The sequence below is a fragment of the Leptonotus elevatus genome, chromosome 14 (genome assembly GCF_054856555.1).
Source record: "Leptonotus elevatus isolate MCC_2025b chromosome 14, RoL_Lele_1.0, whole genome shotgun sequence".
Classification (NCBI taxonomy): domain Eukaryota; kingdom Metazoa; phylum Chordata; class Actinopteri; order Syngnathiformes; family Syngnathidae; genus Leptonotus; species Leptonotus elevatus.
The window spans coordinates 1,342,162-1,359,602 of NC_141252.1; the positions used below are offsets into that span (position 1 = coordinate 1,342,162).

Here is a 17,441-nt window from a genome sequence, read left to right on the forward strand (position 1 = left end):
ACTCCCAGCCATTTTCGCTGAAGCAACCCCCTTCGCTCCCAGCTGGTTTACTGGATTGTGACTGCTTTTGCAAGGCCCTCGAAATATTCAGTTCTATAGCTATAAAAACATGGAACCTACCAAAAGAAAGATTAGAGTCTTGTTGTATGTGTTTCCATTTTGCAGCAATCATCATTAATCAAATTCCAGGTGAAAACACTGGCAAAAAGAGCTTGTAGCAACAGCCCTGGCTGATCTTAAACATATTTATACGTTTTGGGGTTTGGATGAGTTAATTCTTACTAATCCTTTCAGTTGAGTTCTTTAACTTGCAAATGAAACTAGGACATCACACGTACCTGTACCTGCAAGTGGCAAAAAGTTCAAGCAATCTCGAGGGAGACGGAATTTTGTCCGTAATTGACATTTCAGCAGCTCAGTTCATTCCAAACTAGACTTGATGGACTCGCTAATGAATAGACTTTTCTGTTGCTCAGATTCCGATACCTATTGTTTGCAAACATTATGTAACATCATATAATGTACTTTGCAACACATGGCAGTAGCAGGACCCTTCGCTGCACCCTCCCTGAATCTGGTCCCCCCCCCCCCCCCCCCCTTTGAGCCCCCTCTAAGCTCAATGCCACAGTGGTGCACTTGTATTCAGTGCTGTCACCCTGTTATTGTGCTGCGCATTCCGTCAGCATCCAGTCATGCCCGCCTCACACATATTCTTGGTAGGCATTCAAGTAGTTAGTTAGTTTATTGTTTGGCAGAAGAATGACCCACTTTGTCATCCTTTGGTTAGTTAGCTACGTAGTCCTTTCATTTGCTGGCAGGATGGCATCAAGGTACAAAAAGTGAGTTGTGTGATTTCCTCTGTTCATCTGTAGCTGCGCGAGCTGTCCGACACAGAGCAAGAAGAATGGCTGACTTTCAGGAGGCTTCACAAGCTGGTCAGCTCCACACGCAAGGTCAAGAACAAACTCATCAGGGTCGACCAGACCAGGAGGACCGGCGCAGAAGGCACGCCATATACGTAAAGCGTAGAGCAAAAACGTAGTCTGTGTATTTGGCTTGATATTGTCATATTATGATCCACAGAGTGTTGCCAGCCAAGAGTTTGTCCCGTGGACTCTCTAGCGTGCGCCTTGCAGGAGCAGCTGGGCTATGATGACGACGACGTCACCACATCGTGCTCCTCTGACACCGAATGGGCCCCCGAACGCAGCCCCCCCTGCGGCGGCCCCCCGCGTGGGGACGCGCCCGAAGAGGGGCGGTCGTGCATCGCCGTCTGTGACGAACATCACCGCCAGGGAGAGGAGGCCAGGATGGCTCGATCCGTGACCGACGGAGGGCTGAGACATCGCCTTCTCAGCCACAACGGGGTTAGTTAGTCAGTCAGTTAGTTAGCAAAATGACACAGTGATGATAGCTAGTTAATTAGCAGCAATGAAGTCGATGGTTAGCAGAAAAACAAAACAGACTAACAGAGAAAATGTAACAGGTAGTTAGTTAGTTCATTAGTTAGTTAGTATAATGACTCAAAAAGTGTCTTTGTTTTTAGTTGTCACATGATAGCTTGTTAGTTAGCAGGAATAAAGCATTGGTTGGTTGGGTTATTTTTTGTTATGTTGTAAAGTTTTTTGACAGGTCGGCAAGTTTGGTATTTAGTTGGCTAGTCTTATGCAATTTTTGGTTGGATACCTAGATCACACAAAAGTTGGTTAGTGAACTGGATAAACAAAGGTTGTTCAATTGAATGTGTTTATTCTGTAGTTAGTTGGCTAGTTAGTTAGTTTGTTGGTTAGCTAGTTAGTTTGTCCGATCATTAGTTAGTCAGTCAGTTAGTTAGCAAGCAGGATGACTTAAAAGTTATTTTTAGTTAGCAGCATGATAGCTAGTTAGCAGCAATAAAGTGTGGGTTGGTTAGTTGGTTAAATGAAAAACAAAACAGACTGAACAAAAAGTGGAATTTAGTTTGTTTGTTAGTTAGTTAGCATAATCACTGAAAGTTATTTGTTTTTAGTTAGCAGTATAATAGCTAGTTAGGAGCAATAACGTGTGGGTTGGTTAAATAAAAAACAAAACAGACTATCAAAAAGTGGAGTTGTTAGTTTGTTTGTTAGTTACAATAAAGTGTGTGTTGGTAGTTGTTAGAAAACAAACAAAACTGACAAATAGAAAAAGTGAAATAATTAGTTAGTTAGTCTTGACTTAGTTATTTGTTTTTGTCATGACTCAGCAGCTTGATAGCGATTTATAAGTTACTTAGTTACCAGGTATAAAGCATTGGTTGATCAACTGGTTTGCATAAAACAAAACAGACTAACAGAAAAATTGTTCAAGTTTGTTCTTAGCCATTAATTGAGTTAGTTAACAGGATGACATAAACAATGTTTTGTTTTTGTTTTTGTTCACTTCTACTGCGTTAATGTCCACTTTTTCAAACATTTTTATAACAGAGAGCCTGCAGTTTTGGAGGATTTGACCTCACCAACCGCTCAGTGCATGCAGCCCAACACACTGTACGTCCGAAAATATAATGCAAATGAACAACAATACAGCAAACGCAAAGCAAATTTTGGTTGAATTAACTTAATTGGACTTTTAACATATCAGGGCGAAGATGAAGATGGCGCAAGGTCCCCTCAGATTTCTCGCATCTCCCTGGGCAAGAAAGTCAAGTCTGTAAGGGAGACCATGAGGAAGCACATCACCAAGCGATACCAAGCATCTCTATCCGATCAGGTAAACGGACACACAACATTGAGGAGTGGCCGCATGTCAAAGTCACACCATTAGACATAAGATCAATACTTACTCTCCTCGATGTTTAATCTTTTAGTGAATTACTTGGGTGTTTTGTTTTTTTATTAGTCATCCAGTTAGATCACACACAAATGTTTCTTATTTGGGTGGTTAATTAGTTGGTTTGTCCGTTATCAGTATCAGTTAGGTAGTCAGTAGTTTTTTCTTTTCCTTTTTAGTTACCCAGCAGGATCACATACAAAAGTTGGTTGGTTACTTACTTGAGTGGTTGGATAGTCAGTGAGTTAGTCGGTCCGTTGGTGAGTTCGTTTTGTTAGTCAATCGGTTGTTAGTTAGTTAGGTAGCTTACTAGCTATCTAGCTGGACCACACAGAAACATTAGGTGCAATAACTAGCCATGGGTTGGTTAGTTAGTCTGTTTTTCATCAGCTGATTCACGCAAAGGTTTTTTTTTGTTATGTTTGGTTGGTTATCAGCTCATTTTGTCATTGGTTAGTTATTTGGTTGCTTGCTTTGATAGCTGGATCGTAGACAAAAGTTTGTTAGATAGATTGATGGTTGTTACTTATTAGGTGCTGCCATTTTGGTTAGCAATGGAGTTCAACTTGCGTCTTTTCCTCATGGGAAAAGGGAATCTTGTAGTTTAGGGAGGCATTTAGTCATTCAAGTGAACGATGCATCCTGCAAATAATTGAAAAACGACTGGTTCACAGTGACAACTAGTTGAGGAAATATGGTAGAAAGTCAAAATTAACATGTTTTGTTTTTCATCCATGCAAAGTCGAGTCCGGACCGCATTTCCAGCTGCCCTCAGTCCCCTCACTTGAACTCTTCTGTGGAGAAAGCCAAGCTGAAGCCTGGAGGTTCTGTGGAGAGTCTGAGGAGTTCCCTCAGCGGACAGAGTTCTATGAGTACGTGCGTGTGCGTGTCGAAAATGTAAGGCGAGAGCTCGTCCCTCACCGCTATGTGGCTTTCGAGCAGGCGGGCAAACGGTGGGCACCACCGACTCGTCCAACAGCAACAGGGAGAGCGTCAAGTCAGAGGACGGCGAGGAGGACGAGCTGCCTTACACCGGACCCTTCTGCGGGCGCGCCCTCGTGCACACGGACTTCACGCCCAGCCCCTACGACGCGGACTCCCTCAAACTCAAGGTGACTGCGGGAAAACAAAAACAACCAACTTTTTTGGTAAATGGCTGGTTTAAAAAATAATAATAATAATAAACTTCCCGCCGGTGCGCGCTCATGCAGAGCGGCGACGTGATCGACATGATCAGCAAGCCCCCGATGGGCACGTGGATGGGCATGCTGGGGGGCAAAGTGGGCACCTTCAAATTCATCTACGTAGACGAGCTCAATCCAGAGCCGGCCAAGCCCAAGAAGACCGAGCGCAGGCGCAGGAAGGCCCGGCAACCCAAACCGCAGTCTGTGGACGAGCTGCTGGAGCGTATCAGCCTCAAAGTAAGAATGAGTCTTTACGCCAGTCCTTCATCTTCATCTTCATCATCATCATCATCATCAAGGTTTTCATGATCACGTGACTCGTGCGACAGGAGCACCTCCCCACCTTCCTGTTCAACGGTTACGATGACCTGGACACCTTCCGGCTGCTGGAGGAGGAGGACCTGGACGAGCTCCGCATCACGGACGCGCAACACCGAGCCGTGCTGCTCACCGCCGTTCAGCTGCTGCACGACTGCGACTATGGTGAGGGAACGACTCGCCGGCGCTCCACGTGGAACGTTCAAATGTTACGCTGTTCCAGCTACACTACAACTATCATGGTGCTAATGCAGAGTTAGCTAGTTAGCCTGTTGTTGGTCAGTTAATTGTTAAGTTATTTCAATTGTTAACGAGTGAGTTGATTGGTTGTTTAGTTAATTTGTCGTTGGTTGGTTAGTTAATAAGTTGTTCAATTCATTATTCATTTATTTCAAATTTGGTTACTTTGTTGGATCACGCAAAAAGTTAGTTAGTTAGTTAGTTGGTTAGTATAATGACTCACAAAGTGTATTTGTTTTTAGTTAGCAACATGATAGCTTGTTAGTTAGCAAGAATAAAGCATTGGTTGGTTGGGTTATTTTATTTTGTTGTTTTGGTAGGTCGGCAAGCCGGATCACAGATAGAAGTTAGTTATTTAGTTGGCTAGTCTTGTCTGATTTTTGTTTGGATAGATACCTGGATCACACAAAAGTTGGTTAGTGAGCTGGATAAACAAAGGTTGGTCAATTAAATGTGTTTATTCTGTAGTTAGTTAGTTTATGGTTGATTGGCTTATTTATTCAATTAGTTGAGTAGGTTGGTTAGTTTGTTCATTGTATATTTGTTTGGTTGCTAAGTTGCAGTTTAGTTAATTAGTTATTGGTTTGTTAGCTGGTTCTTGTAGAGGGTTAATAGGTGTATCTCACAATAATGTTGGTTGTCAGTCAACAGTTGGTTGGTTAATTGGTTAGTTGTTTAGTTGATTGATTAGTCCATCCGTTATTCAGTTAGGTAGTTTCGGATGACACAATGCACAAAATCTTGGAAGAAAAAAAACACATGGAAGCTTAAAGGCACAGTGCATCTTTTGTGTAATGTAACTTTAAACATGTCACTTAACAGGCAGCAGCGATCCGGAGTCAAGCAGCTACTCCGAGGAGAAAGCTTCCGCCACGGACACCCGTGTCCAGGCAGGAGACTCCCCGAGAGATTCCGGCTGCTACGAGAGCAGCGATACCCTGGACAACAACAGTAACCACAGCCTGACCCCACTATGAACTCTTCATCATCACCCTCCTTTGCGCGGTACACTCTTCTTCTCCTTCATCACGTGGACTTCCTGCTTTCTTATGTACGCACACACATGAACTCTCGAGTGACTTTGAGGGCTGAGGTGAATGTAAAAAAAAAAAAAAAAAGTAGTGTTGTGTAAATACTTTTCTTACTCTAGTGTAGCCTTGCACAAGCTTTTTTTTTTTTTAAATCATGTGCCTCAAATTGAAAAATATTGACTTGATCTGATGATGTACATGACTTTTTTTAGAGTGTGTGCGTGTGAGGAATTAAAAAAAAGAAGAAGTTTTGCTTCTTTCTTTACTGCGCTCTTCTTTCACTGCAAAACGTGATATATTTCATGCTTAAATATTATTGCTGTTAAGCATGGATTTTCAAATGTAGTCTTTTACAAGAAATTGCAAAGATAGTCAAACTGATGAATAGGTTATTTATTAGGAATATAATTATTATACATTATTCAGTTATTTTTTTCTAACTTTTCAGAGAATCCCCAAAAGCAGCCCCAAACTCAGTTATTATACTGTTAAGTGCTAAATCTACACAAATCTCTTCAATCTGCCATTTAATGGCAACAGATGACAGTGATGATGCATTTAATGGCAGCAGGAAATCACAGTTTGGCATGCGGATGCAATTCTTGAAGGCAGGACCTGACCAGCCTGGTAGCATCCAGGGCCGTCCCCCAGGCCAAGGTGACGCCGTAGCCCCCGTGGCCGTAGTTGTGCACAACATGCGCCCCGCAGCCGCCGCCCAGCCGAGGCAACGCCCTCTCCACCCTGGGATTCCTCCTGCCGGGCCTGAGCCCCACCCACTGGCCCAGCACTCGACCTCGACGCACGGACGGCTCCAGCCGGGCGCAGCGCTCCAGGATGCCTTCCGAATCCCCGGCGTCCGCCCCCAGGCGCCAGTCTCCCTCCTGTCGGGTGCCGCCCAGAGTGACGTAGCGGGAGCCGGGGTAGACGTACGACTTCCCGTCCCCGTCGCGGATGAAGTATTGCACCCAGGGGGCATCCACCTTCAGGATCTGGCCCCGGACCGGGTAGACCCCGTGGTCTCCCACCAGCTCCTTGGAGCCCAAGCCCGAACAGTTGACGATGATGTCGTAGTACGGGCTCAGCTCTTCAAGACTGGACAGTTTCTTCTGCTCCACATTCCCGCCGGCTTTTGTGAACCTGGACACAAACACAACTTCAAACTATGAGGAAACTATCCAGCCATCTATTTTCTATAGACATTGTCTTTAGAAAATGGGGAAATTGTTTAAAATATAAAAATAGATGAGTTCAGACAAGAAAAATGAAACTAAAATGGGGGGAAATAGTCAGATTTTAATTTTTTTTTTTAATCAAACACTCCGAAAACATATTTTAAAATGTTGGGGGGGAGCTCAGACGAAGAAATAGAGAAAATATTTGAACAAAGACAAAAAATAATAATTTATCCATCCATTTTCTCAAGCACTTTTCATAAAGATTTTAAAAATCTTACGAAAACACAAAAATCTAGTTAAAATATCCAATCAAATATAAAAAATTAAAAAAAGGTTAAAAAAAATAATATTTGTAATAATACATAGTATTGTAAAATGAGGGGAAAATACTAGTCTTTACCAATAAATGAAAACTTTTTTTTAAATCCATCCATTTTCAAGAGTATTGTTCTTATTAGGATTTGAAAAAAAAATACACAAAAAACGAGAACAAAAATTGTGATGAGATAAAAACTGAAAATAAAAAATAAAATGAAAGAAAATAATACATTAGAACAGAATAAAATAGTTCTGATTTTTCTTTTCTTTTTTTAATACTGAAAAATATAGTTATGACCAGAAAATATGGGGGGGGGGGGAACAATGTAAATAAATATTCTTAGTCAGGGTACACCCTGAACTCGTCACCAGCCATTTGCAGGGCACATATAGTGTAGACAAACAACCATACACACCTCTGGACAATTTAGTCGTCACTGAAGCTAGCGTGCTTGTTTTGAGAATATAACAGGAAGTCTGAGCCAAGATTGGAACCCAAGACCTCATATAGGTGAAGCTGGCGGTCTCTTGCGGTGTCTGAACAGACCTGTGCCGCAGCCAGGGCAGGTAGCTGGAGCATTCGCACTTGATGGTGGTGAAGGCCTGGCCAAACGAGTGCTCGGGAAAGCGGCGCAGCTCGCGTTCACTCAAGAAGCGGAAGCCAAACACGATGTCCCACCAGTAGGGTCTCTTGTTGGCGGGGGGCTCCCTGAATATTTGACAGCTGGCGAGGAAGACAAGAAAGAATGACGTCATTGTGCAAAACGTCGTCGTCGTTTTGTGCTCCAAAAGTGGGGAGGGGGAAGGAGTAGAAAAAATTTGGCTCAATAGTTTATTTTGCTAATAATAAAATATTAATTCAAGATCATTTTAAATTTCATTGGTTATAATTAGATTAGAATAAGACAAATGCATATAAAGTAAATCTCCCCTTTTGTTTCGCGCCACGTGTATTTCGGGTGCAATTCCACTGTCGGCCACAAGATGGGGACATGGAGGTAAATATGGTGCAAAACTAACTTGTGCAAAAAATTTGTACCTGTAGAAAAAAGTTTAAATTTGTATCTGTGGAAGTCGTGATTTGGACCTGTAACAAAAAAATTGTACCTGTAAAAAATAACTAAACTAGTGTGGCTACTCTGTTTGTTTGGAATTGCGGACTTGTGCATGGGCGTCATTTGAGTTCAACCCACGGTCGTTCGCTCAACCAATGAGGTTGAGCTTTAGCCCGCCCAAATCCTCCAGAGCCCGCCCTCTTCTTCTACGAGTACAAATCACGGCGCTCTACAAGTACGAATCAGTTTTGCACCTTTTGTAGCGCGACAAATGGGGCAAAACTCACGTCACTGGACAGCAGCAGAAAAAACACTTGTGACTCCTAGTGGCGACTTCTTTGACTACAAGTTGTCATTTCTACAGGTACAAATCGCAACTTTTACAGATACAAATTTATACTTTTTGTACAGATACAAAAAAAAAAAAGTGTACAGGTACAAATCATAACTTTTACAGGTACAAATTTGTTTTACACATACACATTTATTTTTTACAGGTACAATTTTTTTTACCTCCATAGATTTTACTTTTTTATCTTTAATTCAGTGACCAAGCCCTGACGCAAAAATTTGCAAGCCGATAGACGCCACAAGATTGTAATATGAATCATTTTCGATTCCAGCCGTATTTGGACAAACAAATTCCCACATACATGTTATAAAGGAACTTTTGAGTGAGTGAGTGAATGAGTGACTGAGAGAGAGAGAGAGAGAAAAAAAATCTCCTTAAGTTTGATTTTCCATTTGAACGTTACCCTGAGATGAGCAGCACTCGGGCCTCGGGTGCGTGTTCGGACCGTGCAATGGCCAGTAGGTGGTCAAAGCTGTCTCGGAACCAGCGTCTTTGGCGTTCCAAAGGAATATCTAGTAGGTACATATAAAAGTACCACTATATTTTATTTCTAATTATATATCTTTAATATTATATACAGTGGATTTTTATTTTTTTTAGCCAAACCCCAGTTTTTTTCAATGTACTTATAGCGGGTGTCAGTTATTCCCATCCCTATTTTACACAACTCTCCAAACTGCATACCTGCTCTTGCACCCCAAGACAATCAACCTCAATCAAATTGCGCTGACTTGCTGACCTGGAAATTGTTCCGCGAACATGACCCCGGCCGCTCCGTCGCTTGTGGTGTCCGGGCTGAATTTGTCCGATAACAAGGTGACTGAGCAGCTGGGGAGATTCTCAGCCACGCACACGGCTGTGGAGAAGCCCACCACGCCCGCGCCCACCACCGCCACCTTCACTCCTCTCGTACTGGAACCCAAGACCAAGAAAGAAAAGGTCGCTCTAAGTAATATTTAAAAAAGTAAAGTTGAATATTTATATTGCACTCGGGGCTGACATCACTTCAGTTGGCAGCTTGTTTGTGTGCAGCATAACAGCTAAACGCTGCTTCACCATGTTTACGTTATTAATATTAATGATTTAATTAGCATGTGAAATAATGATAAAACTCATGTCCCATGTTGGCAAATTGCAGCACACACAGGACAAGTTACACAATCACGTCATAAAACGTGAGTTCAAGACAATAATTAAAATTGAAAGGTCAGACTCTATAAAAAAAAAATAAAAAAAAATAATAATAATAATCAAACAAGACGGTAAGACCAGTAACAAATGTTCAGCCCAGAAAATTTGTGTCAAGGACACAAAATATGAAACGTCAAGTGGCTTTTGTCCTCTCCCTCGGGATCCCTAGACAAATGGCATGAGTGGAAAAAGCTTAAACAAACATTGAAGTAAATGATTAGGTTAATTCAGGATCGCGTTAACCTTCCTCTGTTGCTACCCTTGTTAATGAAAGCAGGTCAAGGTTTTAAAAGAATTTCCCGAGAGGCATGTCTAACCAAGGTGTGTCATCACGTGTCTTCATACTTGTAATCAGTCAGCATATTTCAAAAGTGACAAATGGTGCGTACCACTTAAAACATGGACCAATACTCGTGTAAACAACAATTTGCCACTCGCAATAAAGTGGCAAATTCGCGAGGGGAAAAAAATCGTAAATATGCGAGTTATTTTTCTCGGAATATTGTACCAGCCCTCTAAAAAAAAAAAAAGTATATACGTGGCCCTAATACGCCGACATATACTTGCCTTAACAATATAAGAATGGAATTTGAGTTGTAACATAGCTCAACGTGCTTTTTCTACAAAATGCACTTGCACAATCTCACGCTCGTGAATGATTGAGCCATATTTATATTTGCTTCGTTGTTGTCGATTTCATTCCACGTTGTAAACGTGACAATTATATTCAGTAACTATCATGTAAAGAACAACAACAATGCGATGGCAAGAACTTAAAAACATTTTCACACGCTTTACTAACCTGCTGTTCTGCTCAGCGTAGACCTCCATTGTCGCTTATTGCTTAATCTATTTTTATTTTTTTTTATATCTGCTTCTTTAATGTTTTAAAGCGATAAGGACGTAGATAAAACACAAGTGACGCGATTTATCATCTATAATCTCCCATCAATAAATATGAAGCAGTGGCGCTAATACGCGTCATTTGTAGATCTCCCCACGCCGAAGTCTCGCGATAACGCATCAGACAGACTTCTTCCGGTTAGCACGAAAACAGTAAGGTCCTAACAGCTCACTATACAGTAAAAACTCGACGGGCTTTCTTCAACAAACGCGATCTATGATCGTTTTACTCTTCTACTTAGGTTAGTAATTCATTTTAACCGTTTTTTCCCTTCTTGAGAGCAAGCGGGCGTTTTGTTCGAGGCGCTGTAGCTTTTTTTTTCTTTGCTAACTTGTAAAGTTGTACGTTGGCGTTTGAGCTTCAAACACCTTTGAGAGAGGTTGTCCACTTGCATGCCTAATGAAAAGGCTTTTATTTTTATATATATTTTTTTGTTGTCATTGAAATATGTTCGATTCAAACCCTCATCCAAATGGTTATGTTAATGATGACGAATTAGTTGTTATTTTTTGTAATCAAAACGCCCAATAAATTATGTACTTGTAAGTGTTGTGGGAAGTTTTGTAGCATTTAAAATTGACATCATATCGGTTAATGAACATTTAAATGACTTGACGAAGGGTGAAGAACCGTATTTGCTACAAATGTTTTTCTATTGTCCAAAGATAAAATTTTTAATATTTTTTTTTACTCTAAGATAAATAAATAATAAAAATGAACAGCTGTACAACAGTACTTGTTATTAATTGTTATTTCCGTGTAAAATTATAGTATGTATTACATGTCACGTAAACTTAAAAAAGAAGATTGGAATATCTTAGCTCGTATATTTGTCTAGTGAAGCTGAGGGTTGGGATTTTTCATTATTCAGATATTTCTTTTTCAAATTGAGTTCATTTTAGTACGTTTTTTTTAGAGTCGGTTTGTTAGTTTTCTATTAGCCTGTGAATGGAATTTTATAGTGACTGCTAGCATTAGCATTAACATTCTGTAACAAGGTATGTCTTGGATTTAAATGTACTATGTGTATAATTATTTTAAATTTGTATTTAGTTTTAGAGCAAACTTGAAGTGAGATGTAATTAAACAAAATAGCATTCGTCGCACGCTTGCTGTATGAGCAACACGCTGCATTCAGGGTGCTTTCACAACATAGGATCTTGCAACAACACCGTGCCAGTCACTACATTAATCGATTGTCTTCGATTATAATGTTTTTATGGAAGTGAGAAGCCAAAATAAAAATCATGTATAAATTTCGATTCATTGATTTTTATTTTTTTCAGTCGAGGCATGTCCCACTTATGTGTTTTTATTTTATTTCGCAGCGGAGGACGATGACACTGACGGCCTCGTCGACCTCACACAAGACGAGCATCCTGAGCAAATTGGCGCGTCTCAGGAAGGGCGACATCCTGTGCGACGTCACCGTGCTGGCGGATGGCGAGCACTTCCGAGCGCACAAGGCCTTGCTGGCGGCGAGCAGCGACTACTTCTCGCAGCTCTTCACCGGCAACGATGTTGACGCCCACGCCACCCACCGGCTGGACGGCGTAACGTCCGCCGCGTGCGGGGCGGTACTGGAGTTCATCTACAGCGCACGCGTGTCCATAGAAGAGGGCGCCGGCGAGCAGATCCTGGCCGCCGCTCGCTTGCTGAAGGTGGGCGACCTCGTGGCGGCGCTGCAGAGCACGCGGCGACGTAAGAGGGGGCGGGCCAAGAAGAGCCTGCTCGTCAGGAAGCAGAGGAAGAAGAGTCCCCCATGTGACGATCGCGCCGAAGAGCGACGGGAAGTCGCCGACGGGGGTGGAGCTGAGCGGCCCGGTCGGGCGGGAAGACGCACGATCACGCCGCCCGTCAAGTACGACGCCTTTAAAGTGGGTGGGGACGCGTCAGCTGGGGGAGGGGGAGGAGCGTCGGCGAGGAGGGGCAGGAAGAAGAAGTACCCCGACACAGAGGCCAGATGCCACGACTGCGGCAAGGGGTTCAAAAACCACATCTTCCTCAAGATCCACCAACGAACACATACAGGTGAACTCTTGCAGCAATTTATTGATTGCGTTTTCTTTTCACGCAAAACACATATTGCAGGTGCATTTTTAAGATCATTTCTTGGGTTTATTAAAACTTTTTTTTCAGTGCATTGCGTATCAATTGTATGCAGATATATCAGGGGTGTAACAAAAAACAATTCAAATGGGAAAATCGGTTTTGATTTCGCAAATCGAAATGTTACATTTTCCTAAACCTTAACTCAATCTTTTTAATACATCGTTTTGCCATAAATTCATTCGAAAATCGAATTTTACTTAAAGTTTAACTTTTACTGAGAAGGGCCTAAATGTTTTTTTTTTAGAGCCGGGTAATGATTCTAATTTCCTCAATCGATTCGATTTTGATTCACAATAGCTCAGTTCGATTCGATTTTCCCCGATTTGATTCAATCCGCTTCAGTTCAGTCAGTATTGATTAATTATGGAACATCAATTCTTCTTAAAAATCAAAGAAATGATTCAAAACTGCACAAACAAATTCCAAGTTAAATTTTGCGGAGGTCGTAACTTGTTAATGATTTAGTTTATTAATGAAACGTTTTATAATCACAAAACATTGACAATGACATCAGCAATTATAAGATGAAAATATTTTCATAATCTAATTAAATAATTGTAATTAAATATTCGGAATGGTCTTAAAGTTCAATAAGTCAGGTTGCTCATAAATGTAAGAAAATACCTTTAAATTCATGTGAACAATACATTTCAAGAAAAGCGTAAGATAAAATAAAAAATGGCCTTAAAAATTCTATTTTCTTATGAATGAAAACTGTATCTTGCTATTTTCTTAAAATTTACTGTGCACAAATTTTTACAAGTATTTTCTTACATTTACGGAAAAAGACCTGACCTATTGCCCTTTAAGACAATTCACAATCTTTTCAATCAAATAAAAACGATATATACATTAACCCCCTGCAGCCAACCCCCGGTGCTCACTCCGTCCCGGCGCCATACAGGAAGTGATGTCATTGTCCCCATCCCCGCAGGTGAGAAGCCATTCTCCTGTCAGGTGTGCGGCGCCGCGTTCACGCAGAAGCACACCTTGCTGGTGCACCAGCGCAAGCACACCGGAGAGACGCCTTTTGTGTGCAGCGTGTGCTCCAAAGTCCTCGCCACCAAGCACAGCCTGCACGAGCACATGAACCTCCATCAAGGTAAGCCCAACATTGTTTCCGATGTTAAGGTAGACAGGTGCGGTGCGGGTGCGCCTAATGATGCGACGGTTGTGTTTTTTTTGTAGAAAACAAGTCGTTCTGCTGCGACCAATGCGAAAAGAGCTTCACTCAGAAGAGGCAGCTGAAAAGTCACTACAGGGTCCACACAGGTGAGACGGACGCATACGACACGCGTGCGTATTGCAAGGCCGGGACCGTTTGCCCGTTTGTTTGATTCCTTCAACTTTAGTTGCCAAGATGACAGACTGAAATTGTAATTTTGTGAAATAAATCAGAGATTTTATTTTTAAGGCCATGTCGGCATGTACACATTTATTTATTTATTTATTTATTTATTTATTATCATTTCTGTATTCATTGAAGGCAAATCACTTCCAGAGTGTGCGCAGTGTCAGCGCAAATTTTTGGATACAGCCCAGCTGAAAAAGCACCTGCGTACTCACACAGGTGAAAATCCCAACCGAGCATCACCACGCGTGACGTCACGTGACGTCATGCGATCCAGCACACGACACCTTGAGCGTGTTCATCTGACATCTGTACAGAAAGAAAAGAAAGAAAGAAAAGAAAGAAAGAAAAGAAAGAAAAGAAAGAAAAGAAAGAAAAGAAAGAAAAGAAAGAAAAGAAAGAAAGAACAAACTACTTCACGAGAGTCCACTAGCTTAATGCTAACACGCAATTAAAAATGTCATGGACGGTCTGAGAAAATAAGCATTGCTATCACGGCAATTACAGTTTAGACCATAGAACACAAACAGTATTAATACGTGTAAGATAAACCATACAATACTTACAAAACTTTTTTCTATTCTCTCCGGAAAAACGACTAATATTGCCGCAGCTTTGGCGTGACTGTCTGCGTGTATTAAGTACTGCATGTTCGTATGTATCAGAGCCGTTCGGCCAACTCCGTTTCGGCAGGGTAACAAGATGGCCTCCACATGTCATGTGACCAGCAGTTGACCAATCAGTGTGACCTATAACAGTGTGATTGGTCAACTGCTGGTCACATGACATATGACGCTTTCTTTTTACCCCGCTGAAACAGAGTTGGCTCTGGCATGTATTATACTCGACTGCCTCCTGGTGGCCAAAGCGCACACGACTATTGCATGAATGTGTGAAATCATGCAAGTGCAAACTATTTTAAGTTTTTACATTCTATTTAATTATTCTAATACTGTATATTTCCATTAAGTACAAAACTGAAGGCTTCTTTTTTCTTATTTATGTTACAAAAAAATATGTTATACTGTTTTTGGGGGGGCTCAAACAGATTGATGGCATTTCCGTTCATTTCACCTGGCCATTATAATTGCAAAAAATACAAATAAAAAAGTACAATTTGCTCAAAATCAGTTTGTGACGTTGTCATGGCAGGTGAGAAGCCGTTCACGTGCGAGATCTGCGGGAAGTGTTTTTCCGTCAAGAGCACTTTGCAGACGCACATCCGGATACACAGGTGAGCAACACTGCACGGTAACTCGTATTACGATTCATCGAGTTGAAATGTTCTTTAACTTTGTCCCGTGCCGTCCCTCAGAGGCGAGAAGCCGTACAGCTGCAGCGTGTGCGACAAGTCCTTTACGGACCGCAGCGCCCACCGCCGCCACGTGGCCTCCCACTCGGGCAGGAAGCCCTTCAACTGCTCGGCGTGCGGGCTCTCCTTCTCGCGCCTCGACAACCTCAAGACGCACATCAACACCCACAACAAGGAGAGGGTGTCTCAACCGCGGCCCGAGGAGGAACGTGGCGGCGGCGGCGGCGGCGGCGGCGGCGGCGGCAGCGACCCGCAGACTGAGGTGGGCATGTCTGCCATCTAGTGGTGTTTGGTGATATCACAACTTATTATTACAGTTGAGCCCTCCATATTTAAAGTTAAAGTACCACTGATTTGCATTTTTTCCCCTCTTTTTTTTTCATATATTTTGTCATATTTTGGATTTTCACATTTTTTATGATTTTTTTTCCTCCTCCCATTACCGCCATTTTTGGGTGGAAAACGTATATCGAATGTTTATCAGTGTTTTGAAGATTTGTTTGAGTTTGTAAAAAAATTTACCAACATTTTTAATTTTATTATTTATGTATTTATTTCTACTTATTTATTTATTTATTTATTTATTTATTTATTTATTTAATCAATGGGCAACTGACTGACTTAGTTGCCCATCCCAGTCTAGACTGATAAATTAATAAAATATAAATGAAAACTTACCGATCTCCAGCCAGTAACATCAAATGAGCTAAATTACTGGAAGAAATAATAATATGACCCAAAACAATTTTTTTTTTTAAATGACAGCACCACAGCACATGTAAGTTTATTTTATCCTTCTATATTTTAGTGTTGATGTTCTAATAATGTCAACAGTAGCTTATTATATGAAATATTCATTTTAGGGATTAAAAAAAAAAAGTGGTACTTGGTGTATTTTTTTTAAATTTAAAATCAAGAACCAATGATCTAAACATTACTTTGTTGGCAAATTTAATGAGCTGAAGTTGGAAATGACAAAATAAGAGAAAAATAATCACCCTTGCAAAGTTCCATTACATTTGCATGAACACAGCTGAAATGGTTAAAAATAAATAAATAAATAAATGTAACACATTACTACCATCGACTTCCTTTTGGGTCCAGAAGTATCCGCTGGCGACGAGCTCGGAGCAGGAGATCCAACTTCTGGTGACGGGCAACAACGTCAGCCTGGCGCAGGACATCAGCACGGTCGCGCTGGAGGCTTCGGCCCCGCCCCGGGCCGAGTCCATGTACGTCATCACCCTGAGCAAGGAGGCCGCCGAGCACCTGCACGTGGCGCACGGGCCCGTCCAGCAGGTGGCGCAAGCGCACATCCACGTCAACCAGCCCATCTCCTTCAGCCAGACCGCCGAGCACATCTCCGGCCACCACATCCACGGGCACACGTTCCAGATCCAGGCCGGGACCGTCTACTCAACTGCCGGGCCGCCGCCAGCACACAGCTGAGTTCAGCTCAGACAACACTCGAGATATTCGGTTACAAAAAAAAAACATCGGACTTGTAGTGGATGAGCTGCTTAGGCAGCTGAAAGTGTGAAAAACACTTTGGACGCGTATACCTGCCACACCAGGGAAAGAAAAAAAAAGGTCAGTGTCAAGAACTTTCATGTCATAGGATCATGATAAGTTATCATGTGATATATTTGGCTTTGGAATATCATGAAGAATTTTTTTTTTATAATTATAAGAGCTAATAATTGCCCAATTGTTTTAATAAAGTCAAATATTCTGCATGTAATTCATATCGTTATTGTTTTAAGCATGAAGGGACCAAAAAAAAGTTGTTTTTCATAATATATATTTGTAATTAATTGGCTGATTAATCAATTATTGAAATTTTATTCTGCCAAATTTCAGCTTTAAAATTGGATCCACTTTAAAAAAAATTAAAAATATCAGTTGTGCCTTAGTTACTAGTTATGAAACGACTAATATTATAAAAAATAAAAATAAAGTCCAAGTGTTTAAAACTCATTCACTGCCATTGACGACTATAGACGTCAAAAATTCATTTGAACTATTTCTATTAGTTTAACATTTTTTTCAACTTTTGTTAGCAAGAGTATGAAAACCTCAAACTTTTTTTTTCATTTAGAACAGATATA

The 17,441-nt window shown here is 41.4% G+C and overlaps 3 protein-coding genes and 1 long non-coding RNA gene across 7 annotated transcripts in view; 2 read left to right on the forward strand and 2 right to left on the reverse strand.

The window, feature by feature from the left end:
* Window positions 1-5,814, forward strand: part of LOC147162459 (SAM and SH3 domain-containing protein 1-like) — a 28,644-nt gene extending 22,830 nt beyond the window's left edge. For 3 of the 4 annotated variants that reach the window (XM_086095628.1, XM_086095629.1, XM_086095630.1), the window contains 9 exons: window positions 873-1,005; window positions 1,084-1,367; window positions 2,445-2,507; window positions 2,602-2,730; window positions 3,533-3,662; window positions 3,733-3,902; window positions 4,002-4,211; window positions 4,304-4,457; window positions 5,355-5,814. In XM_086095628.1, the coding sequence (XP_085951754.1) occupies window positions 873-1,005; window positions 1,084-1,367; window positions 2,445-2,507; window positions 2,602-2,730; window positions 3,533-3,662; window positions 3,733-3,902; window positions 4,002-4,211; window positions 4,304-4,457; window positions 5,355-5,509 (1,428 nt within the window). In that variant the 3' untranslated portion in view covers window positions 5,510-5,814. The remainder of the gene's footprint in view (window positions 1-872; window positions 1,006-1,083; window positions 1,368-2,444; window positions 2,508-2,601; window positions 2,731-3,532; window positions 3,663-3,732; window positions 3,903-4,001; window positions 4,212-4,303; window positions 4,458-5,354) is intronic. The other variant, XM_086095631.1, reaches the window with a different exon arrangement.
* A 183-nt stretch (window positions 5,815-5,997) lies between these two features.
* On the reverse strand, window positions 5,998-10,646 carry ddo (D-aspartate oxidase). The gene is made up of 5 exons (XM_086095153.1): window positions 10,457-10,646; window positions 9,203-9,375; window positions 8,867-8,975; window positions 7,604-7,780; window positions 5,998-6,700 (listed from the first exon to the last, which is right to left on the reverse strand). The coding sequence occupies exons 1-5, from the start codon at window positions 10,483-10,485 to the stop codon at window positions 6,139-6,141; spliced, it is 1,050 nt and encodes a 349-aa protein (XP_085951279.1). The 5' UTR covers window positions 10,486-10,646; the 3' UTR covers window positions 5,998-6,138.
* A 28-nt stretch (window positions 10,647-10,674) lies between these two features.
* zbtb24 (zinc finger and BTB domain containing 24) lies at window positions 10,675-17,074 on the forward strand. The gene is made up of 8 exons (XM_086094978.1): window positions 10,675-10,799; window positions 11,887-12,589; window positions 13,605-13,772; window positions 13,859-13,942; window positions 14,157-14,240; window positions 15,174-15,255; window positions 15,337-15,595; window positions 16,438-17,074. Exons 2-8 carry the CDS (start codon window positions 11,896-11,898, stop codon window positions 16,780-16,782), a joined length of 1,716 nt encoding a protein of 571 aa, XP_085951104.1. The 5' UTR covers window positions 10,675-10,799; window positions 11,887-11,895; the 3' UTR covers window positions 16,783-17,074.
* Window positions 13,182-14,712, reverse strand: LOC147162462 (uncharacterized). The gene is made up of 3 exons (XR_015097094.1): window positions 14,588-14,712; window positions 14,237-14,330; window positions 13,182-13,744 (listed from the first exon to the last, which is right to left on the reverse strand). It is a non-coding gene; the product is annotated as an uncharacterized LOC147162462 (long non-coding RNA).
* Window positions 17,075-17,441: the final 367 nt, after the last annotated feature.

Bases quoted from the DNA above. Each gene is read 5' to 3' on its own strand.
- zbtb24 (XM_086094978.1), top strand. From the start codon at position 11,896: ATGACACTGACGGCCTCGTCGACCTCACACAAGACGAGCATCCTGAGC. The intron at 13,773-13,858 runs GTAAGCCCAACA...TTTTTTTTGTAG, and splicing joins GCACATGAACCTCCATCAAG to AAAACAAGTCGTTCTGCTGC. The intron at 13,943-14,156 runs GTGAGACGGACG...TATTCATTGAAG, and splicing joins TCACTACAGGGTCCACACAG to GCAAATCACTTCCAGAGTGT.
- ddo (XM_086095153.1), bottom strand. From the start codon at position 10,485: ATGGAGGTCTACGCTGAGCAGAACAGCAG. The intron at 8,976-9,202 runs GTCAGCAAGTCA...TGTACCTACTAG, and splicing joins GTTCGCGGAACAATTTCCAG to ATATTCCTTTGGAACGCCAA. The intron at 6,701-7,603 runs GTCTGTTCAGAC...GTTTGTGTCCAG, and splicing joins CTGCCCTGGCTGCGGCACAG to GTTCACAAAAGCCGGCGGGA.